This window comes from Apodemus sylvaticus, chromosome 3 (genome assembly GCF_947179515.1).
Source record: "Apodemus sylvaticus chromosome 3, mApoSyl1.1, whole genome shotgun sequence".
NCBI classification, from domain to species: domain Eukaryota; kingdom Metazoa; phylum Chordata; class Mammalia; order Rodentia; family Muridae; genus Apodemus; species Apodemus sylvaticus.
Window position 1 is genome coordinate 154966734 of NC_067474.1, and position 23406 is coordinate 154990139.

The 23406-nt window shown below is 54.8% G+C and overlaps 2 protein-coding genes across 2 annotated transcripts; one reads left to right on the forward strand and one right to left on the reverse strand.

Moving 5' to 3' along the window:
- Positions 1–317: 317 nt before the first annotated feature.
- LOC127680384 (chloride channel protein ClC-Kb) lies at positions 318–12338 on the reverse strand. Its single transcript, XM_052175857.1, has 19 exons — positions 12239–12338; positions 11476–11643; positions 10919–11047; positions 9150–9289; positions 8689–8766; positions 8537–8615; positions 8324–8449; positions 7429–7513; positions 7252–7353; positions 6705–6789; positions 6303–6476; positions 5366–5435; positions 5097–5207; positions 4585–4798; positions 3688–3821; positions 1197–1303; positions 992–1075; positions 684–770; positions 318–571 (listed from the first exon to the last, which is right to left on the reverse strand). The coding sequence occupies exons 1-19, from the start codon at positions 12336–12338 to the stop codon at positions 524–526; spliced, it is 2121 nt and encodes a 706-aa protein (XP_052031817.1). The 3' UTR covers positions 318–523.
- Positions 12339–18418: 6080 nt separating this feature from the next.
- Positions 18419–21340, forward strand: Hspb7 (heat shock protein family B (small) member 7). The gene is made up of 3 exons (XM_052177938.1): positions 18419–19248; positions 19743–19876; positions 21131–21340. The coding sequence occupies exons 1-3, from the start codon at positions 19050–19052 to the stop codon at positions 21308–21310; spliced, it is 513 nt and encodes a 170-aa protein (XP_052033898.1). The 5' UTR covers positions 18419–19049; the 3' UTR covers positions 21311–21340.
- Positions 21341–23406: the final 2066 nt, after the last annotated feature.

The following is a 23406-nucleotide window of genomic DNA, read 5'->3' on the forward strand; positions in this document are numbered from 1 at the left end:
AGACAGTCACCCGATAGCTATCCATACCTATCACATTGGCTGGAGAGCCCAGTGGTCAGGTCAGAGCCGTTCTATTGAAGATGAGCTGTGTGAGGCTGGCCCCGCTGTACCTGAGTTGAAGGTGAGGAGAGAGAGCGCAGATCAAATCTGAAGGCCTGAAGCTTGTTCCTTCAGGGATGCAGATCACACTGTGTACACTGTCTGGAGCGATAGAAAAAGGGGGTTCTTTGATGACCGTGGTGAAGGCCATTCTGCACACCCTTAAGAGAGAAGAGGGGACACTAGTGGCTCCAGACATCATCTTTATTTTTCTCAGAAGCTCCTGGTTAGCAACAGACAACCCCAGAAGGCACAAAGGTGACAGTGCGACAGAACACAAGGATGTCTTCGGTTACTCTCAGCTCCTTCAGGGTGGGGGAGGTGAGGGTGGAGCTCTCTTCTCCGCTGAGCAGAGATGCCCTGCTATGGCGACATCCACAGCAGCTGAGCGACTGGGCACCAGGCTGCCGACCCCGAGGCTGACTCACTTGGGGGCGGGCGGATTGGTCAGGGCGGAAATTGCTTTCTTCAGCTATGGACAGAGAAATGGAGGATGTGGGGAGGAAAGATTAGGGGAGGTGAGGCTGGAAGGAACTGGGTGCCCCCACCTCCTCAGCGCTGCCCAGCCCTCAAGACCCCAGTACCTCCACCCAGGACACAGAGCCCACAACTCTGCCTCGTGACGTCACGAACAGCGTCTGAAGGTTCAGCAGCTCAAAGAGGTTGTGTGTCTGCAGCGGGGTTGAGAGGAAATGCTAACACCCCTCGGCCCGCATACCGCCTCCTTGCCTGGCGAGCGGACCGCGATGTGAACTCTGACCACTAGGGGAAGCCAGAGTCTACGTGAGGAGCCGGATGAGGTTTCTGCCAGAAGAGCCCTGGTGACCATTATCCAGCCTCCCTCATCAGCCCTCCGCCTCCATCTATCTCTATGCTCTAGTTCCCTCCTTACCTCGTGCAGGGAGGTCTCCGGGGACAGCTGCAGTGTCACTGGCTGGGTGGGGCAGCCATTAGCCAAGATATCCTGAAGACAGGGCTGGGGATACGGCAAAGGACGATGGGGACCTGGGCCAGCCACCAGCTTCTAGACGTTGTTGGTCTCTGAACTCCTCTAGGTTAGCTGTCCCCACCCCATCCCCCTTCACAGCCCAGCTCACCAACTGCATCCTGTCCCCTCCTCTGGCAGGAGCCCAGGAAGCTGGCTCAGTCTGGAGGGCTTGTACCAAGTGGGTCCTTTCTACGACACCCACCAGGGTCTGACACTCTAACAAGCACAGAGGGAGGGGCGCGTTATGAACATAGAACTTTACAAATGTAAGTCATATTCACTGAGCACCTACTATGTGCCGAGAACATGCTAGGCGCTCTGGGGTCCGAGGAAAATTTGCGTGTGGTCTGTTAGAATTCTTTTTTTTTTTTTTTTTTTTTTTTTTTTGATTTGATTTTTTTTCGAGACAGGGTTTCTCTGTGTAGCCCTGGCTGTCCTGGAACTCACTCTGTAGACCAGGCTGGCCTCGAACTCAGAAATCCGCCTGCCTCTGCCTCCCAAGTGCTGGGATTACAGGCGTGTGCCACCACCGCCTGGAATCTGTTAGAATTCTTATCGCTCAGTTTACAGAAGAGGAAACTGGGGATCTGGTGGGTTAATTGTTACTCTAAACCATTCAGCTTCTACAATGACAAGGCAGCTGAGTGGCACTCGGCAAGGCTGTCAGGGGGCCAGCAGATATTCTGAGACACCCTACTCCCAACCCCGCCGCATTTTAAGAGGTGGGAGCTGTGGACGTTAGCCTCTTGACTTCTGGATGTCACAGCTGGGTTTTCTTTCTTCTCTGTTTTCCTCCCAGTTGTTTAAAATCTGAGTCAGGCCGGGTGGTGGTGGTGCATGCCTGTAATCCCAGCACTCTGGGAGGCAGAGGCAGGCGGATTTCTGAGTTCGAGGCCAGCCTGGTCTACAGAGTGAGTGCCAGGACAGCCAGGGCTACACAGAGAAACCCTGTCTCGATAAAACCAAATCCAAAAAACCAAAAAAAACAAAAAACAAAAAAAAAAAAACAAAAAAAAAAACAAAAAAAACAAAAAACAAAAAAACAAAACAAAACAGAGGTACACTCCAATCTGAGATCCTACTGAGTGCTGGGGCTGAGCCAGCCCAGGCTAGCCTGGATACATGGAGGGAGTTTGCAGGCATCTCAACAGTCGGTATGCATTCTTCACTGAGGATCCAGCTTGATCCATCTCTTTCTCCAGGAAATAAATAGTCGTCCCCCCACCCCCGCCCCTTGCAGGGGACTAGACGCGGCTGTAGCTCAGGGAGCATGTGCTGGCCCTGAAGTCAGCCCTTACCACCTCAGACATGCTTGGTAACCAGATAATACAATAGAAGTGTCCCTCCCTCCTTTAATAAACCGGTGATTTCTAGGGCAGGTTGTGGGATCTGCCCAGGGAGTTCTGTGGGGCCCAAAGCTGTTCTTGGTTCTGGGAGGGAAGCCACTTGGAAGGGCCATCTCTGTGTAAAGTAAGTAGAAAGTTTGTTTGCTGAGATCTCTCCCATTAGCGAGCGCAAAGCCCCGGACATTTGGGTGGGAACCTATGGTGACCCTTCCTATTTTCCACACAAGGACACTCACTGCCGGCCATGGAGCCGGAGAGGTATCTCCACGAGGTTTTTTCCCTTATGGGCGACTTTATTCTGCTTGCTGTGGGGCACACAGGTGACCTTGGTCGTGCGTGTTGCTCACGGCTCAAGTGGCCTGCCCAAGGGCAAATGGTCAGCGGACCCTAACAGCGATTCCCTGACTGAGTGCGCGCCCTGAGTGCTGGCACGGAGCGGACACACGGATGGATGGGTAGGTGCCCCGGGGAGGTTCAGGTAGCCCCTCCCCTACCTGGGCTGTCTTCCTCCCTTAAGGACTGCGCTCTGTGAACTGGAGACGGGCACTGGGGTTCATCCCTCCCTAATTCTAACACCATCCATCTGCCTTTAAAAGGATGGGCTCATGTTGGCAAATGGAACAGGGGAGGAGGAGGAGGAGCACTCAGGAATGTGGAGAGGAAGCTTCTGGGGAACCTTAGCAGTAGCCCTGTCATCAGAGTCAGCCCATGAGGCTTGGGTCCCGGAATCCAAAGAGCCAATCCCGGGGCCGTCTTACAAGCACCTCTCTTTTTTTCTTTTCATTTCTTTTTTATTCTTTTTCTTTTTCTTTCTTTTTTTTTTTTTTTAGATTTGGCTTTTTCGAGACAGGGTTTCTCTGTGTAGCCCTGGCTGTCCTGGAACTCATTCTGTAGACCAGGCTGACCTCGAACTCAGAAATCCGCCTGCCTCTGCCTCCCAAGTGCTGGGATTACAGGCGTGCGCCGCCACCACCACCCGGCTTCTTTTTTTCTTTTAATTAGGCACCTCACCCTACTTTCTCCAGGAGAAGCGGCTCTGGGGATTATTTTCTCCATGAAGCAACTGCAGCTTAGAGAAAATTAGGAGACTTGCCCTAGGTCACACAGCTACCCAGTTGCAGAGTCTCAATTAAGGGACAGATCTAAGTCCTGCTTGCCCTTGCTGCCCTGACACTCAGGCTTGGAGGGAAGCAGGGGGAGCCCAAACCCTCCCCCCAGGCTGCAGCCCCAGACCCTCCTTGTGGGCTGCAATACCTGTAGTCTCCACCAGGGGGTACTGGGTCACATCCGTGGAGATCGCGGCTTTGATCGCATCCTCCAGGGGCATGTCCTTGGCCAGTGTGGTGAGGGCGCAGTTCATGAAGTGACCCACAGTCACAGTGTGGGAACTGTGGACGGAGGGAGGCATCGGTCAAGCTCGGGAATGAGAAGACACCCCTGGGACAAGGCAGGGTCATCTCAAAGAGCCTTGCTGGGAGGGAGGGAACCTGTGATTCCCAAGGAACCCATTGGTTCTAGAACAAGAAACTGTGAGAGCCACACCTATCTTTTTTTTTTTTAAGATTTATTGATTTATTTTATGCGTGTGAGTACACTACCATTGCTTTCTTCAGACACACCAGAAGACCCCATTACAGATGGTTGTGAGCCACCATGTGTTTGCTGAGAATTGAACTCAGGACCTCTGGAAGAGCAGTCAGTGTTCTTAACCCCTGAGCCATCTCTCCAGCCCTAAGAGCCACACCTATCTTAAAGACTGGGAAACTGAGGCTGGTTTGGAGCTGGACCTTGGTTGGATTCAGTGACACTTGGAGCCTTTGAGATGCGTCACTTTGGGACCAAAGATGCTATGGTACAATCTGAATAAGGTAGGACCTCAGGGCCCATTTGGGTGGGACCTCAGAGCCACCAGAAAGGCCATCAGAGCAGGGGAGGGGGAGAGAGTGTCTCTCCCTTCTGTTGCTCATTTCCTGTCAGCCTTGCCTGACAGACATTCTCTTCATGGTGCTCCGGGATGTTGGGAAGCAGAGGGCAGGTGGGTATCGACCCCTACAACCCTACAGTTCAAAGTCAGCTATGCTGGGTGGGGTTTTTCCTCTACCTCCGACCACCCCGGACATCACCTCCCCATCAGCCAGCCCTGAGGCTCACCCAATCTTACGACCACGAATCCACGGCAGATACGGCAGTTTCTTGACGATGATAGTGCCATCGTAGAAAGAGGGCTGGTAGCTCTGACAGATGGCATTGGCCGCCAGCACGGCCATCAGCACGGGCAGCGCGTGAACGATCTGACCAGTGACCTCAAAGGCCAGCAGTGCAGTGGAGAGGGTGTGGGTCACCGCCCCCGAGAAGGCAGCAGCCCCTGCAGGGACATAGCCAAGGTGTGTGTGTGTATGGTGGGGAGTCCCAGGCCAGGGGCCAGGCTCATCCAGAGGCCAAGGTGAACACAGTGTGACCGTGGTTGGGTTGAGCAGTGCACAAAGAAGACACACCGCAACTGTTGGAAGGTCCTAGTCAGGCCAAGAGGAACGGGACACAGAGCAGGTGGAGGATGGGGAGAAGGAAATCAAGAGAGAGCAAGCCGGGAAGCTTGGGGGAGGGGAGGGCTCAGGGAGTGGACAGGAGAGGGAGGCCCACCTGCTGGTTCCAGATCCACTCACCCGCCAGAGCATAGGCCCCGGGCATGATGGGATTGACCTTGCCTCCAGCCACGATGCCCTCCGGGAAGGCAACAGCTAGGACCTCCCCAAAGAGGCGCCCAATGGCGGCTCCTGCCACAGATTCAGGGTGAAGGAAGGAATCATGCCCACCTGATCCCTTGGGTTCTCATCCCTGCCCCAGGCCCAGCACCACTTTGGGAGGGAGATGATACCGGAAGTCATATCCCACGCCCCTAAGCCCTCTCGGACACGCAGGACTCCAGTCTCACCATAGACAAAGATGGGCAGGAAGTATCCGGCAGGGATGGGGATGGTGGTCGCCAAAATGAGCATCCAGAACTGTAGGGAGGTTGTGCCCACTGGGCAGAGTTAGACACAACACAGAAGGGCATGGGCGAGGGGGGAATGGGAGGCTCCTTGAGAAAAGGATGCCCCAAGCTGGCGCGGTGGCGCACACCTTTAATCCCAGCACTTGGGAGGCAGAGGCAGGCGGATTTCTGCGTTCGAGGCCAGCCTGGTCTACAGAGTGAGTTCCAGGACAGCCAGGGCTACACAGAGAAACCCTATCTCGGAAAAAAAAAAAATGCCCAGGCTAGGGCCCACAGCAACATTTGGCGCTAGAGATGAAGGAACCAAGCCTTGATAAAGCACCCACTGTGTGCGAGCACGTGCTAGGATTGCTCCTCCCTTCTCAGCCTGCCCTTTAAGAACGACTATTCCATCTCAGAGAATGTGGGGAGAGTCAGGGTAACTGCTTGGGCCCTGAGCCTGACCACTTCAGTCCGGTCCCTGGACCCCACAAGGAGGAAAGCCGCTTCTGCGAGTTGTCCTCTGAGCTCCGCACTGCACGCCGCGGCATACAGCATACACGCACGCGAGTGCGCATGCGCACACACAGCAATTTTTGTAAAGAATAAGGGAACCAGGTGCCTTAGATGGTGACTGTCACCCAGGGAGGCTGAGGCAGGCAGGCAGGAGGAATACACGCTCCCAAAGAGCCTGGGCTGTGTAGTGAGACTGACCCTCTCAGAGGAAGGGGGAGGAGGGCGGAGGAGTTGAGGTTGGGAGGGTCTCTGAGGGCCAGGGTCAGATCAGGGACCTGGATATAGGAGGCGGCGTAGGACATAGGAGGAGGAGCTTTAACTCAGAAGGCAGACCCATGTCACCCAGGGCTTGCCATGGCTCTGCCCCGTGCAAGGGACCCACCTTCATGACCAGGAAGAAGACTAGTGTCCCAAAGACAGTCAACTGTGGATGACACCAATCCAACCACAGGTTCTGGGGATCAGGCTCCGCGGCCCAGGGTGGGGACGAGTTCTTGGTCACCAGGGCCCAGGAGCTGTTATCGAACAGTGTCTCCAAATGCTCGGCCATGGACAGCTGGGGCGAAGGCAGTGGCAGGTCGGTCAGCATGGCCGTCTCTGTCCCATCGCCCATCTGAGCTTCTGCTGTGTTAGCCCTTCCTGGCTAGGGACGCTAAGGATGGCCCTGTCATGGCACAGCTACAACCTCGTGTCCCGAGGAATGACCCACGGGAGAAAATACACACCACAGGGACTACAAGTGGGGGTCCTCCACCGCTACCGTGCCCAGCTCCGTGCCCCTTACCCGGGAAGCCATGAAGCGGCCCACACCGGGTGGATAGGTGATAGACGCGAGGACCACGGCGGCCAGAGCTGAGTACAAGGGCTTGCTGTGGGGGAAGGGAAATTGTTTGCCTCCTCTCCTCCCCCACAGCCTTGGGGTTCACACTGAAGGAAGGGGTACAGGAAGGGAGAGACAACAGCAAGTGCTACCAGGTACCCCCGAACCCCCCAAAGAAAGAGATGAAGTGAGACCAGGAGACCTGATGGGACCTGGAGGAAGGACTAGCCACGCCCACATGGGCGCTGGCCTTGCTGGTCTAGGCCATCAAGTACACAGGAGATGGAGAGCAGAGGGCACGGGGCTCAGGAGGGGATGTGGCTGGGAGGGACACAGGGAGGGGGCTCATTTTCACAGAAGTGGGGCAGTGGCTGCTGGCCCTGACAGGGGACTTCGTGTGAGATCAGATAGGTAGCGCTTTGGAGGGTTAGTGGAAAGAGGGGTTCTGTGAAAGGGGTGGGACTTTATGGAAGGTCGGAAGTGGGGCATTCCCTGAGGGGGCCCGGCCCACCTGGTAGCCAGCAGTTTGGAGGTGACCCCATTGGCCTTGAGGAAAAATAAGAAAGTCCGCTGGCAGTAGTTGTACCCGCAGCTCAGGATGCCACAGATGGCCCTGGAAGTGGAGGTGGCCGTGAGGCCAACGCCACCCCAGCGTCAGCAGGATTTCGAGCCTTGACACCCCACTCACCCCAGGACCACAAAAAAGAAGATCTCTGGTAAGTCAAAGGGTATGTCCACTGGAAAGCTGGTCTTGTAGATGGAGGTGATGGTCTCTGGGGAAGGAAGAAAGCAGGGGAATACGTTGCCAGCCTTCCCCACCCTGACCCAACCTCAGGATAACTCGGGCAAGGATGGGGGTGGGGCTCCCTGCCCAACCCCCAAATTTCCCTGGAATTCTAGGCACCGCAGTGGCTCTCAATCTGAGGATTTTGCTCCCTTAGGGGTCACGTATCAAATATCCTGCATATCAGATATTTGTTTGTTTTTTGTTTTTTGAGACAGGGTTTCTCTGTGTAGCCCTGGCTGTCCTGGAACTCACTCTGTAGATCAGGCTGGCCTCAAACTCAGAAATCCACCTGCCTCTGCCTCCCAAGTGCTGGGATTAAAGGCGTGGGCCACCACTGCCCGGTGCATATCAGATATTTAACATTTTGATTCGTAACAGTAACCAAATTACAGGCTGGGGAAATGGCTCAGGGGTTAAGAGCACTGATTGTTCTTTCAGAGGTCCTGAGTTCAATTCCCAGCAACCACATGGTGGCTCACAACCATCTGTAATGGGATCCAATGCCTTCTTCTGGTGTATCTGAAGAGAACAGTGTACTCATATATATCTATATCTTTAAAAAAAAAAAACAGTAACCAAATTGCATTTATTAAGTAGCAGCCAAATAATTTTATCACTTAGGGTCACCACACCACGAGGAACTGTTTTAAAGGGTTGCAACACTGGGAAGGTTGGGAACCAGTGAGGAAGGAAAGAGGAGAGAGAGAATTGTCAGGAAGGAGACAGAGCCAGAAACCCGAGGAATCACAGGAGAGAGAGAGCGCGCGTAGAGATGAGGTCCCAATATGGCGCTCACCCTGCTCACTGTTGAAGACGGCCAGGAGACGGAACACGAAGGCCCCGCAGGTGGCGGCGAAGAAGCCCCTCCAGTAATCCCAGACGGAGAAGTGAGAGGACATGACCTCGATGCTGAACAGGACACCTAGGGGACACACGGCTCAGCAGGACCTCTATCCCCCTGGCTGCAGGACACCCCCCTCCCCCAGCAGGAGGGCGAGGGAGCTCTCACCGCTGATGGGGGCTGCGAAGACCGTGGCCACACCCACCGCTGCTCCCGCAGCCAACATTTCCATTTCTTTGGTCTTGTTCTGGGAGGAAGAGCATCCTGGGCTTTGATCTGTGTTCACGGTCCCCTAGGAGACCCAAGCCTGTGTCCCTCACCTCAGGTTCCCCGACGGTCTTGGTGCGCAAGCGGCCCAGGTAAGCAGCGATGATCACGCTCAGGTGCACGAAGGGGCCCTGCGGGGGGGCGGGGGGGGCGGCAGTGGGTGTTGCAGGGAAAGCCTTATCCTACTCCCCTACCTTCCCCTTTCCCCCTCCCCTTTCCCCCTCCCTTCCTTCTTCCCTCCCCCTCTTCTTCCTCCTCCCCCTCCCCCTCCTCCTCCTCCTCTTTCTTCTTAAGGCCTTCGGAAAGAACAGTACAAGCCTCTCCCGAATGGCACAGTATCAAATCCTTGTCCTAGCACTCCACTATCCTGAGATATCGTTTGTCACATTCGGGGACCTGAAGATGTTCCCCAAGACTGAGCTCCCAAGGCTAGGCTGGCTTCTGTATGGAATACGGGGGGGGGGGGGGGGGCGGGTAGATGACGGGATGGGAGGCGGGCCCTCCATGCCTGTACCAGTTTTCCCAGGAAGATGGTGCTGCCTGTTGCCAGGGTGCAGGAGAGGCCCACCACCTTGGCCCCGAAGTTCTTGATGTCTAAGTAGTCCTCTAGGATCACGCCGGTCAAGATGGTCTTCACCTCAGGGATCCCAGACCCTGGTCCAGGTGGGCAGAGGACAGAGGGAGATAGAGTCTGCATTAATTCTTTAGTGCCTGTGTAACAAGCACTCGCAGGGCACTTTCCAATGGAGCCTCTCCGAGACCAGGGAGAGAGGCTGCTTAAGATTGAAGAAATAGCTGGCAGTGGTGCCGCATGCCTTTAATTCCAGCACTTGGGAGGCAGAGGCGGGTGGATCTCTGCGAGTTTTTGGCCAGCCTGGTCTACAGAGTTCAGGAGAGCCAAGCTACAAAGAAATCCTGGTTTTTAAAAAAGATTTATTTATTTATTTTATGTATGGGAATACACAGTCGCTGTGTTCAGACACACCAGAAGAGGGCATCAGATCTCATAACAGATGGCTGTGAGCTACCATGTGGTTGCTGGGAATTGAACTCAGGACCTCTGGAAGAGCAGTCAGTGCTCTTAACCATTGAGCCATCTCTCCAGTGCAGAGAAAACTGTCTTGAAAACCCAATTAGATGATTGATTGATAGATAGATAGATAGATAGATAGATAGATAGATAGATAGATAGGCTAATAGATAAAATAAAAATAAAAATAAAAATTCAAGAAATAAGCTAAGTAGGGTGGTGTATGCCTTTAATCCTAGCAATCAGCAAGCAGAGACAAATAGATCTCTGTAAGTTCTAGGCCAGCCTGGTATATACAGCAAGTTGCACACCATACAGAACTATATAAGACCCTGACTTTAAAAAAAGACTTTTTCATGTCCAAACAGTGATGTCGCGTCTTTATTCCTAGCACTGGGGAGGCAGAGGCAGGCAGATTTCTGAGTTTACTGTCAGCCTGGTCTAGAGAACAAATTCCCAGGACAGTCAGGGCGGCACAGAAAAAGCTCTGTCTCAAAACACCAATCCCCTACCCCTCCAATTTTTCTTTCTTTCAAAAAATAAACTCACAAGGCACAGGAAACTCCCGAAACTTACAGGATTTCCGAGGTTCCTCTCCCAAGGTTGTATCAGCAGCAACAATAGCAAGGGAGAGGCAACGTTCCCACCGTCGGCAGAGGCTCACCTTTCACCAGTGTTGGGGTGGTCTTTTTGGTGATGCAGATGCCTCCTGTAACTCACCCCTCCCCCATGCTCTACAAGCGCAATAAACTCCTGGCTTCATTAGCCTGGACTTTGGTGGAGCCCGTGTTTTGGTCTGATGTTGGTGCTTTGTGTGGGATAAGCACGTGTTTGTGTCTCCCCAGAAGAAGTCACAAAGCAGCCACAAAATCTGTATGGATTCACCACAGCCGCCAGAGGAAGAAACTGGGGGTCAGCTGTACCTTCTAGATTCCCTGCTTACTGTAACTGGAGGCAGCTTTAGAGGCCATTGGCTACAGTCCTGAATGGGAACCAATCCTTCCTGGCCCAGAGGAGCCCAAGGAAGCGGTGCAGAGATGACAGATGGCAATGGTGACATCCTGTGCCCCTTTTCCTCATCTCCCTGGGTGACCTTGGGTAAATAGCTTGGCTCTTCCAAGCTTGCGACCTTAGTACTACAGGTCACTGTTCCCTGCCTCCCTCCTCAAGCCCCACAGGATATATAAAGATTTGGACCCAGGGGGACTACGGGAGAAGACAGATTGGGCAGAGACCAGGTGACCATGACTCACCTCCAGAGGAGGGCGTGATGCTCTGTGAGAAGCCGGAGGAGAAGGACAGAAGAGCCACGGGGTACACGGTCCAGGAGAGGTACCGGAGCAGGTGGCCGTCCCCGAGCTCCCTGTACAGCCACTTGTGCGCTGGAGATGCCCAGCGGTCAGGGAACCACCCAGAGCCTCTGCGGCCCTGGAGGCATACATTACGGTGCCCACTTACAGATTAGGGAAGGGCCCGAGGCCACCCAGTGAATAGTGGGGGGTGGGGGGGATAAACTACGCCTGGCATCAAGGACCACTGAGCTGAGAGCAAGGTGGGTGAGAAGGAACAGGGGTGGCCAAGCTTAGAGAGAGAGGCTCCACCCTCTCTGTGCAGACGTGATGGCGGGGACCAGCAGGGCCCAGAGCTTGCCTAAAGACACACATCAAGTCAAGAGCTAAGTAAGGGTCAATTTCAGGCCTGACCGCTCACAGCCTCTTCCCTACCCCACTGCCCCAGCGATCCAGCCGGCGTCCCAAGCGTGTATGGGAATCCCATCGCCCCGAGCGAGGTGCATGCCGGGAGGCCTTACCTCTGACCACACGCCCGATAGCGAAGTTCATGGCGTAGCTGATCAGAGCCATGAGCACTCCGAGAGCCGCCAGGAAGTACCAGTCCTCACCCACCCGGAACAGCCACTCCTTCAGCGGCCCTAGGCCCCCTGCACAGGACACCGGGGTCACAGCTCCTTCCCTGGGGGCTGCTCAGGCTACAGCCAGGCCAGACAGGGTAGAGCCCGTGGGGCCAAAGATCAAAGTAATGAAGGGGGACTCTGCCTTACAGGAGGATCGAGCATGATTTGTGGCAGGAACTTGTGGTGGCACTGCGGGTTCCATGCCTGTGGCCCTGCAGAAGACCTTTGACCTTCCCGTCGTCTCCACCCACACCGGGAACTTATGAATGGTTACATGCATATGCTGGACTTTGCAGCTCTAGTCTGTATTGGGGTAGGGTCTGCATCCTAGAGAGCACTGGTGGGAGGGGGACGCAGCGACATCCCTGGTCACCAGCTTCCAGCCCCACCTTGAAGCTCACCCTCTCTGGCTACGCCCCAACCCCCACCCCCCAAATGCCTGGGCCTGTACTCTGCCTCTTTCTGAGGTCCCTGTTTTCTTTACTCTCTGACTACAAAGACAGATTCAAAGTGCGGAGCACACTCTCCCTCCAAGCCACCAAGAGACTCTGAATGTATCATTTGGGAGCAAACAAAAACAGGGGTGGTTGATCTTGGGCCTGGGGCAGAGGGAGGGGTATTCCATGGGATGCTGCAGGGGGGGGGGGGCGGCGGTCCTTACCCTGAATGGTTCTGCGCATGCGTGGGCATGGCCCCCAGAGTTCTGGCAGTGGCACTGGCTTCCTGGAGGAGCCCTCACGAAGCCCCACTAATTCCTCCATGGTTTCTCTGACGACAGGTGGACAGTTGCTTGGTGAGCGACTGTGTACCTGTGCCCGGCTTCTAGGACATCCCAAAGTACTCTCTCTTAAGTAAAAGGGTAGTCCTGTGGTGTGTGTGTGTGTGTGTGTACATGTGTACTTGTGCAGGTGCTGTGGGTGAGCATTCACTCACATGACCCATGCGGATTTTGTGTGCATGCATGGTTTCTAGAAGGTTCTATGTCTTACAAGCAAGGCGCTCCTCCTGTAATGTCCCTCCGCATCTACAAGTCCTAAGCAGAACCGTTCCCCTGGTTGAACTCCCACTGCTACTCCCCTGAGACACTTAGCCATTTCTTCTGCTCAGGAATGGCTTCAGCCCTGTGGGGTCCCCACAGTCAGCTGTGATGTCCTATAGCCAACCTTCAGAACTCTGTGTTCCTCAGGAGGCCAGAAGACCCCAAGTCTTGAATAAGATCCTTGAGGGCAAATGCCTCGAGGTCCCACACCCTCCCTCTCCGTATCTGCCCTGGCCCTGGCAGATGCTGCCCAAGCTCTGTGCCCCCCTCAGCACCCACCTGCTCCTCACCTGTCACTGTGCCCTGCTGAAGCCCCAACAGGCCCTCCTCCAACACAGCCTCTTTGTTTGTAGCTCCTGTACACCTGGACAGGTGTGCCCTCTACCAATCAACACCCTCCCCTCTCCTCCCCTCCTGGGGTTAAGGAAGCCATTTAGAATGTCCTTGAGAAACTGGCCAGAACCCGCTGACTGACCAGGAAGCTGCTGAGGAGTCAGGAGGGGCAGGCTGTCCCACGCTAGAAAGCAACAGACTACGGAGCATGCTCCAACACTTCAGGTCCCTGGGGGCTCCTGGGTCTGAGCCTGGGAACAGGAGCTGCTAAACACGCAGGATAGTGACAGTCCTCTACCGTGACTGAGCCTCAGGTCTAGGCTTTCAGCTCAACATGGAGGGGTTCCAAAGTAGGAGAGGGAGGGCTTCATCAGAAGACACCTGGGTACAGAGTAATGGGGTCACCACGGCTGGCTTACCCACAATGCTCAGAACCGCCCCAAGGGTTTCAAAGGAACAGAATCTCAGAACTGGGAGGCTTCCTGTCCAAGATCACAGAGGCCAGCTGGAGTGGTTGGTGGCATGTACCCAATACCACTGCCACTCAGACCCCAGATGCTGAGGACCAGAGCCAGGACTCCCCACCTTGGCTTGTCAGACACCAGAGTGTGCGCACTGTTTTCTGAACTCACATTGACAGTCTCATCTTGTTCAGGGGTGGAGAAGAAGGCAAGAGTGGTGAATTGGAAAGACTGGAGAGCACCAGGGCCTGGCGAGGAAATGAATGAACTTTTCATCTAGCCTCTAAATCTCAGAAAACTGTCCCTCAACGCCACTTCATAGGGGCTGTGACTTTGGCTAAGCCCTGTGAGGAAAAGTCATAGGGAGAAGACAAAGTGTGTGTGTGTGTGTGTGTGTGTGTGTGTGTGTGTGTGTGTAAATATGCATGTGCCTATATGTGCATGTATATGTTTATCTGTGTGTGTAAATATGCATGTGCCTATATGTGCATGTGGATGTATATGTTTATGTGTGTGCGTTTGTGTGTTCGTGCGCATGTGTCTGTGTGTGTGCACACACGTGCCATTCAGTACAGCCTCCACATGCTTGTGAGTTGGAGTAATGATGCCACTTTGCAGATGCTTGATAGAAGGTCGGGGAACTGTCATCTCTTACCGATGGTCACACAGCAGAGGCTGAGCTCAGACCCAGGCTGTCTTCTGTCCCATCTCCAAGCTCCCAAGGCTTTAGTGGGACAGTGGCTATGATATAAAGAATGTGTACCCAGTGCCACTTTTAGAAGATGTGGGGGCTGGTGGCGCAGATTGGCTAGTAGAGTGTCTCCCCAGCAAGCATGAGGCCCCGAGTTTGTTTCCTAACCCTGCATAAACTCAGGGTGGTGGCACAGGCCTGAAGCCATGGAGGTGGAGGCAGGGGGATTAGAAGCTGATGCTCATCTTCCATTACAGAACAAATTGGAGTGAAACCTGGGGTGCACGTGACCCTGTGTCAAGAAGAAGGAAGAGGAGATGAAGAAGGGGAGGAAGGAGAGGAAAATCTGTAGAAGGGGAAATTACCCCTTCTCCACCCCAGTCAAAGCTGCCACTCGGAATATCCTGATCTTCCAGTGACTGGTTAAAATCCAAGACTCTTAACTTCCTCTAACCCTAGTCACTTCAAAATAGGAGCAGCTATGTTTTCCATGATACAGAAGGGGGTGGGAGCCCGTTGTTCTACACAGCCAGGGCCACCCTCCCCTTACCCACCTGTCAACAGATGGTTAGCTGTTCTGTTGACAACACAAACATGTCTCCGGTGTTGGGCAGCTAGCTGGCACTAGCTGGCCACACATGTCCACACCCCACTGTGAGCACCAGGAAGTTGAGACAGGGGTGTCAGGGTAACACCCTCTCAAAGGCCCTGCCATTCCCCTACCCCAAGAAGGCCTTCCTCCTATGCCTAAGTGTGCTGAGCCGCAGAGGCAGCTATCGGGTCACAACAACTCTGAAGCCAGAGCTGATCCAACACCAACTCCTTCCTCACTTGGTCCTTGGTCACTTCTGTCCCATGAGTCTTGCAGCATGGCCTGCCCGCCTTTCATTCACCTAAGTCTCCCAGGACTAAACATCATCCAGGAGGTGTTCTTTAAACAGATTCCGGCTTTCAGGCTGGTTGGGCAGAGAACTGAGGGCAAAGAATTCCTGGTCCTCAGAGGTATTTATTTATTTATTTATTTATTTATTTATTTATTTATTTAACCACCGGGTTTATTTTGGGCTGGAGAAATGGCTCAGCAGTTGTGATGATTTCTATATGCTCATCCCAGGAGGTGGCACTATTAGAAGGTGTGGCCTTGTTGGAGGAAGTGTGTCACTGTGGGAATGGGCTTGAGATCTTCCTCCTAGATGCCTGAGCATGCCCAGTCTGTTCCTGGCTTCCTTTGGATAAAGGTGTAGAACCCTCAGCTCCTCCTGCACCACACCTGCCTGGATGCTGCCATGCTTCTGCCTTGATGACAGTGGACTGAACCTCTGAACCTGTAAGCTAGCCCCAAGTAAATATTGTCTTTTATAAGACTTGCATTGGTCATGGTGTCTGTTCACAGCAGTAAAACCCTAAGACAACAGTTAAAGAGTACTTTTCTTTGCAGAGGACCCCTGTTCCATTTCCAGCCCCCACATGAATAATTTACAACCATCTATAACACCAGTTCCAGGGGATCCAAAATCTTCTTCTGACTTCCATGGTCATCCGGCATGCATGTGGTCCCCAAGTATACATGCACACAAAACACTCACTCATAAACAATTAAAAAGGAATAAATCTAATAAAAATGTTTAAGGGTTTATTTTATTTTTAATTAATTTATTTATTATATCTAAGCACACTGTAGCTGTCTTCAGACACACCAGAAAAGGGCCTCAGATCTTATTACAGATGGCTATGAGCCACCATGTGGTTGCTGGTATTTGAACTCAGGACCTCTGGAAGAGCAGTCAGTGCTCTTAATCACTGAGCCATCTCTCCAACCCTTCCTTCCTTCATTTATTTATTTATTTGTTTGTTTGTTTATTTGGTTTTGTTGAGACAGGGTTTCTCTGTGTAGCCCTGGCTGTCCTGGAACTCACTCTGTAGACCAGGCTGGCCTCAAACTCAGAAATCCACCTGCTTCTGCCTCCCAGGTGCTGGGATTACAGGCATGCACCACCACTGCCTGGCTTTTTTGGGTTTTTTTTGTTGGTTGGTTGGTTGGTTGGTTGGTTGGTTTATTTTATTTTTCTTTGTGTGCCTATGTGGGCGCATGAACGTAGTCCTCACAGAAGTCAGAAGATGGGGTTGCATGCCCTGGAACTGGAGTGATAGGTGGTTATGAGCTGCTTTTGTGGGTACAGGGAGCCAAACTCGGGTCCTCTGCAAAAGCAGTGCACTGAGGTACCCTGCAGCTCGCCAGGCCAGAATCTTGGGGAGCACCCTGTGTTTGTGAAAATGCTCCCAGAAAGGAAGATGCCCCAAATGTAAGAGACTGAACCATTATCTGTTTTGGATTTTGAATTGAAGTATATAGATAGCTAAGTAGGTAGGTATATTAATTTGTGTGTAAAAAAACATTTGCCTGCCTATATGTCTGAGCCCCACGTGTGTGCCTGGTGCTCGTTGTGGAAGTTAGAAGAGGGTGTTGGATCCCCTAGATCTGGAGTTACAGGTGGTTGTGAGCCACCATGCAGCTGGGGATCAACCATGCACCCTGGGCCTCTGGAAGAGCAGCCAGTGCTCTTACCTGCAGAGCCACCTCTCAGCCCCTGAGGTTGTTGTTTTTGACAGCCTCATTCTTGCATACTATGCACAGAGATCACCTTCTCCCCACTCCGGGACCCTCTGTCGACCTGCCCCTGTGTTCCTTCCTGCTAACACCCTCCTCCTATGCAAAGGTCCCTCTTTTCCCCAGGCCCCATGTAGACAGCCACAGCTGCTGTGTGTGGTCATGCTCACAAGGTCATGTCATACACAGGTGACATCACCCCACCACACGCCTCCCGCCCACCCTCCCATCCTCTCTCCAGAGATGTTCCTTGGCTTTGGTGAGGCCATTTACAGCTTTTGTTTTTGTTTTTCAAGCAGGGTTTCTGGAATAATGACTTCAGCTTCCTCTGAAGCAGAGGCTGACCTTGAACTTCTGATCCTCCCTGGGGGTGACAGGCATGTCCGACCACACCCAACTATGGACCGGATTGTCTCTGGAACGCCTCCCATCTCTGATCTGACAGAGGAGCTTGCCTGGTGTCAGGAGAATGACCTTGGTGACCTTTTGAGGTCCTGCCTGGCCTCTGAAGCCAGCACGCAATATTTATGTGGATGACTCCTCCGGGATGTGGGGGAAGGAGGGGGAATAGTGGGTGGGCGGGTGTGGGGCAGTAAAGAGGCTGACACCCAGCAGCGGTGACTCAGGCCCTCAGCACTATGACAGTGTGTCTGCTTTTAGCTGGTGGCTCTCGTGTCCCTGGCGGGCTTCTCCAGAGGGGTCCCCCGCCTGACCCCCCACCTCTTTCCATCTCACCTCCCTACTGGTGAGTCTCTGAAGCCTTGCCAGCCACACTTCAGCTGGGAAGGGCAACACAGTCTAAAGCACCAGCAGGAATCTGGGGGTGACTGATCTATCTCTAGCCGTTTCTCTGTCCCCGAGCTGTGCCCCACCCTGTTCTCATTTCACAAACCACCAGGGATGCAGTTGAAGCCAAAGACAAGAAGCACAGTCCCCACCCCTTCAGGAACTCCGCAGGTTGATGGAGAGAGACAGGTGAACCTCTCACCTCTCAGGATTAGGGATGAGGGAAACCACAGAGAGGTCTCAGAATTCATAAAAGCTGTCACTCTGCCAGGTCTTGGGGGGAGACTCTGAACAGAAGGAGCCCTGTGTGGGGTGGAGAAAGCAGAGGCTTCCTTGGGAGAGGGAGAGGAGGTGGTTATATGGGAAGGTGAAGATTTGGAGGACTGTACTCCAAATTTGCTTCAGGAACCGAGAGCCCGGTCCCCTCCTGAAGGAGTCTCCCCTGCTTCTGCTTCCGGCCCAGAATCACGGAGTCTGGGCTTCTTCTCAAGGGAGATTCATGGACACAGGGGTCTGGCACATCTGGATGGAGTCCCAGCCAGTCCAACGGACTTAGGTTCAGCCTTCCCTCCCTAGGAGGCTGTATTTCCTGGTCTGGAAACTGGCCTAAAAGCTATAGCCTCGAACTATGGAAGATCAAAGAGGGTTCTGCTGGGAAGGGACCGCAGTGGCCAGAGACACCCTGGAAGCCAGACCTGCGGGGACTCTCCTTTACCTGGATGTGAGATCATGTGACTAGCACCCCCCTGGGCAGACATCAGCTCTGAGCCTGAGGTAGAGCAGACTGTTACCAGTGACTTTGCCTCCCAGACCTTTAGAAAGGACAGTTATAGAATTATCTGCCCTTTCCCTGAAGCTAGGCCCACCCCACCCACTCCCCACAGCCCCATCCAGCTGCCAGGTTCTCTTTTCTTCTGCCACTTATGGTCCTGAGAGGAGCTGAGGTAAAGAATCAGCAGCCCCTGTGGGAGCTGACAGGGGTCACCCACACGTTCTATCTCCCCTCCCTGGGCTTTCTCAGCCTTCCCTAAGAGATAGCTGGCCCTGGAGCTCCACAGAGTCCCTCAGGGGGCCTGTGTGTAAACACCCTCTCCTCAGGAGTCTAACAAGAGAGGCACAGGCCCTGAGAGGCACAGTACAAGAGGACAGTAGGGTCCCAGGCTAGTGAAGGAACCAGCAAACCATAAAGTCTTGGGGTCAGGCACAGGGCAGGATCCACCCCCTGCCCTGGCAGGTACAGAGAGGCCCTTGGGGCTGGAGCTCTGAGGGAGCATGGAATGCCAGGCGGTGAGCTCAGCTCTCCAACCCTGCCCTCCTGTGTCGGGCTGTCAGCAGAGCCGTTTCTCCCAAGAAGATTTCCAGGCCCCTCTGAGCCACCAAGAGGCCTAAATTTAGCCAGCAGACAAGGGGCTGGCCTCGAGCCCAGGGACAGTTGGGCCTTATAAAGCGCTGGCAGTCAGGGGCCCAGGCACGCTTCCCCTGGAGGCCTGCACCCACACAACGTTTCTCCAGCCCAGCCCCTGCCCGCCTGGACAGGGCCCCTGCTGCCTGTGAATGAGCCATCGGACCTCCTCCGCCTTCAGAGCGGAGAGAAGCTTCCGTTCCTCCTCTTCTTCCTCCTCCTCCTCCTCCTCCTCTTCGGCCTCCCGTGCCCTTCCAGCCCAGGACCCACCCATGGAGAAGGCCTTGAGCATGTTTTCAGACGATTTCGGCAGTTTCATGTTACCCCACTCGGAGCCCCTGGCCTTCCCAGGCAAGTGCTCGGGCTGAGGGAAAGGAGGGGCACAGGTGGGGGACATCTGCTCCAGGCCATCGCTCCAGCATGCTGTGGCCATCCCACCTGCCAGGAATAGGTGCCGCATGGTCACAGCCGCATGTGGCTGCCAAGATAGACCTGGCCACCAAGACAGATGTGGCTACGATATAGATATAGGTAAACCACCTGAGACCCTGGGGGTGAGAGGAGAATCAAACACTCCCACGTCCCAGGGAGCCCTGGTGGGGCGTGATGCTGGGACTGAGGGGTGACTGGCTCCTCAGTGCTTCCAGGTCTAGGTCAGATTGCTAAAGGGGGGACTTGCATGCACATAGATTGAACTGAGCGAGGCTCACCTCACTCTATCCCTCAGGGACAAGGTAGGCACAAGAGGGAGGAGAGGGGCTGCTGTCTGGGAGAGCAGAGACCCTGGGGGTTTGAGGCTCAGGCTTTTGCTCAGTGCCCAGCTTAGACAGCAGCCTTGCCCACAGCCCGTCCTGGGGGACAAGGAAGCATCAAGACCCTCGGGGATGCCTACGAGTTTACAGTGGACATGAGAGACTTCTCTCCTGAAGACATCATCGTCACCACCTTCAACAACCACATCGAGGTGCGGGCTGAGAAGGTGAGTCTGACCCCTGGGGCTCACCCCAGGGTCCCCACCTTTGCTCCTGCACTCTGCCTGGTCTAGCCTGGTCTCTGGGCCCTACTTTGCATCTGTCTTTTTAAGACTTCGTACCCTGACTTATGTTCCCTCCCTGTCTGTCCTCACCCAGGGCAAACCGCAACCCTTTCCCTGTGGGCTCACAGGCCAGGGACCTACCTGTACAGGTCGCTCTCCAACCTAAGGTTCACAGAACCTGTCTTTGGGGGACCATGCCAGGGCACCTGAGGACCCTCTAGGGATGGGTGAGGGATCCTGGGGTGTGGGCAGAGAGGAACCTGAGTGATTCAGACATAAGGGAGTGAGGAGATGAGGAAGGTGACCACGGTGGAGGAGGGACAGCTGCCTGGCACAGGGTAGAGGAGGTGACAATGACACACCCAACCTGGGTGGCATAGTCCATTCCTACCACATCTCTCCCCCTCGCCTTCATCTCAGAGCCAAAAGTGTGGGTCCTGTCTTGGCACCTCCATACTGGGACTGCAGCTGAGCAGAAAGCCCTATCACTGAGTCACACCCGCCCTGTACCTCACGTACCTTACTCAGAGACTCAGGGGACCTAGATCTTTTTCAGAGAAGGCACGGCCAGCACAGACAGCGGCTGCCCAGCTCTTAAGCCCATGCTGATTCGTAGCGATATTTACCAAAGCTCTCCTGCCACCCCCAAGCCCAGCTAGCTCCCCTCACTCAGGCTGGACACTGAGAAACCCTGCCAGGGGTTCGAGGACAGAGCCACTGGCTGCATGCACGTGCCAGCCCCACGTCCCAAGAGTGACTCAGCCAGCCGGCTCCACTGAACGCTATGTGCTAGCTGGGCTGCTCGCGGGGGGAGGGCGGTGGCCCTGGTGGTGGACACTCAGGGTGCCTGGAGATCCAGAGGGCACAGCTGCGTCATCTCCCCCACGATGGCTTGAGAGTCCCAGTCTTCCAGTCACTGCTGCGGACGCTCAACCCTCACTGAGCCCCACCCAGTCCCATTCCATACCCAGCTTCCCTTGGCACCCCTAGGATGCCTCTGAGCCCCTCAGCACAGCCCTTGGCTCTGGGCCACCCCAACACCCCTGGCCAGATCTCATAGCTGAACCCATCACCATGAAGTGCGGTGACTGAGGACAGACAGCAGAGAAGAGACTCTGGCTTGCTTTTGGCGTCACCAGGACCCAGGGTGTGGCTAAGACTGAGGTAGCCATTCCTAAGTTGCTGTCTCTTCCCCAGCTGGCAGCCGATGGCACCGTCATGAACACCTTTGCTCACAAGTGCCAACTCCCAGAAGATGTGGACCCTACCTCGGTGACCTCGGCCCTGAGAGACGACGGCAGCCTCACCATCCGGGCGCGGCGTCACCCCCACACAGAACATGTCCAGCAGACCTTCCGGACGGAGATAAAAATCTGAGGGTCTCCCTACCCCTGGCCTCCTCCCATCTCCTCCCCCACTGGCCTGCTGGTGAGGTCATCATGACCCCTGACAATGCCCCCCTAGAACATCTCAGCCCAGGCCCCAGTCACTCCACACGCTCTCAGGCCCCTGGCGGGTCACACACACCCCCACCCCAAACTAGGACCCTCCTCTCCATCCAAGGCAGTCCAGGGACCCTCACTCAGATAGACCTTCCCTATCTTAGTTCACAACAGAGGGGCTGAGGTATCAATGTGGGGGAAACGGTGACACAGTGTCTGTAACAGAGTGGTGACATCAGTGGCATTTCTGCAGGGCAGGGGACCAGGGCCCTCCCGGCAAATGAGAAGCTTGTCACAAGCTGTGCTTCTGGCCTAGGTGGACTACCTCAGGGATAGCCATGACTGTCACCTCCCTTGTAACTCTTGACGCCTCAAACCCAGGGCTACCTGTCACCCTGAGTCTCTAACAACTCCGTGTACCAGGCGAGGACACCCGTACCTAGATGGGGTTTATTAAAATGACACGAGGCTCCTATCTCTAGAGCGCCCCAGACTCCTGGGTGCAGAGAGCATCCTCTGTGGAAGAGGAAGAGCCAGGACTTGTACACACACACACACACACACACACCATTATCCTATGCCTTAAATACTCACTCCCATTGGTTGGAGCCCAATTCAAAGCTTTCTAGAATCGCACTTAGCATCTCTTTTTTCTCCAGTGGAGATGGTGGCGTCTCTGAGTCAGTTGGATGCCCAGGTTTGTCTCTGAAGCCAGCGCTGCCTCAGCGGTTCTCAGCCTCTCACCTCTGTGTATTGGGGAGACTCCCCCCCATTCCACCTCTCTCGAGCCACATGCCCTAACTGCAGACAGTGGCCACAAGAAGAGTCCCAAACCAGATCCCTTCTGGCCTCCAAATCCAGGGCAAAAACCCTTGTCAGCCTTAACCCTGAGGGACCTGGACTCGGACTCAGTCTCCACGTATAAAATCAGGTGTAAAAGGGGGAAGCTCACTGTTAGTTGGGGTCCTTGGGGCTCCTGCAGTCTTGGGACCCTCCGAATAGGCAGAGTGGGGGAGGGGGAGGGGTTCTTGGGAGTTTAGTCCCTATAACCTGTACACAATAAAAGGACAATATGACAGACTTGTGGAGACCCCACCTGAAGTTCTACCTGGGAGGAGGGACGGAGTGTGTGGGGAGGACTTCTGGGCTGGGGAAGGAAGCTTAAGGGGCTTCCATGTCTGGGGTAGGGGCAGCCTGTTCTCCTCAAACCGGCTTGCAGAAAACCGTTATTCGTCAGCAATGCGTACAGCACCCTGTCTCCGGGCCGCCTTCCCTTCGCTTTGGATCCATTCTTTAGTTCAAGAGGAAGATCTGAGCTGGACTCACCCCAGCACGGTGCTCTGCACTGTCACAAGCCAAGGGCTACAATGTCGCTTTTCTCCTGAATGAGGCCTCTGAGGCCCAGAGAAGCTAAGTGATTGGCCCAAGCTCACACAGCTCGGAAGATCTGTATCCAATTGGAATCAGGGGGGAGGGCCGCTGCAGGGTGGGGTGCTGGATAGCTATAAGCCTGGCGTGTTCTGGGGGAAAAGGGGGTGCCCTCGCTCCTTACATTCCCCCACCCCACCCCTCCCCAGGAGCTACTGAAATCAGAGTGTCAGGCTGCTCCCCAGAGCAGCTCGGTTGGCGGCCGCGGTCGGAACAGGGAGGGAAGGCGGGGGCGCAGTATTTCCAGCCTCGTGAGTCACGGATTCCGCTGGGCTATTTGCAGCCCCAACACTCATCAGCGCGGGGCTGGGGCGGGGGGGTGGGGGGGGTGGGGCTGACAACCCTCCCCACTCGCCCCCCATCCGAGGTCAGGTTCACCTTGACGAGAAGACCACGTCAGCCCGAGAGCCAGCGCTGGAAGGGGTAACTGCCCAGTGGGTGGGGTGGGGTTGTGTCGCCCATCCCAGGTCCGGGTAGGCTGTTCCACGGGTCGCAGCCACTGCACAGGTTCCTGCCGCTGGAAACCAGGTTCTTCTGGTCTAAGGGAGCCCTGGGCTGTCACTCCAGCCAAGGTGACCCTGCTGACCGGGAGGGCGGGGATAC

What these genes read in the sequence shown, in the direction of transcription:
- LOC127680384 (XM_052175857.1), bottom strand. Translation starts at nt 12,338, where the DNA reads ATGGAGGAATTAGTGGGGCTTCGTGAGGGCTCCTCCAGGAAGCCAGTG. An exon ending in GCCGCTTCATGGCTTCCCGG is followed by an intron (nt 6,477 to 6,704) that starts GTAAGGGGCACG and finishes CCTTCGCCCCAG; the next exon opens with CTGTCCATGGCCGAGCATTT. An exon ending in CCCCCTGGTGGAGACTACAG is followed by an intron (nt 1,304 to 3,687) that starts GTATTGCAGCCC and finishes TGTGCTTGTTAG; the next exon opens with AGTGTCAGACCCTGGTGGGT.
- Hspb7 (XM_052177938.1), top strand. Translation starts at nt 19,050, where the DNA reads ATGAGCCATCGGACCTCCTCCGCCTTCAGAGCGGAGAGAAGCTTCCGT. An exon ending in GGAGCCCCTGGCCTTCCCAG is followed by an intron (nt 19,249 to 19,742) that starts GCAAGTGCTCGG and finishes CCTTGCCCACAG; the next exon opens with CCCGTCCTGGGGGACAAGGA. An exon ending in TCGAGGTGCGGGCTGAGAAG is followed by an intron (nt 19,877 to 21,130) that starts GTGAGTCTGACC and finishes TCTCTTCCCCAG; the next exon opens with CTGGCAGCCGATGGCACCGT.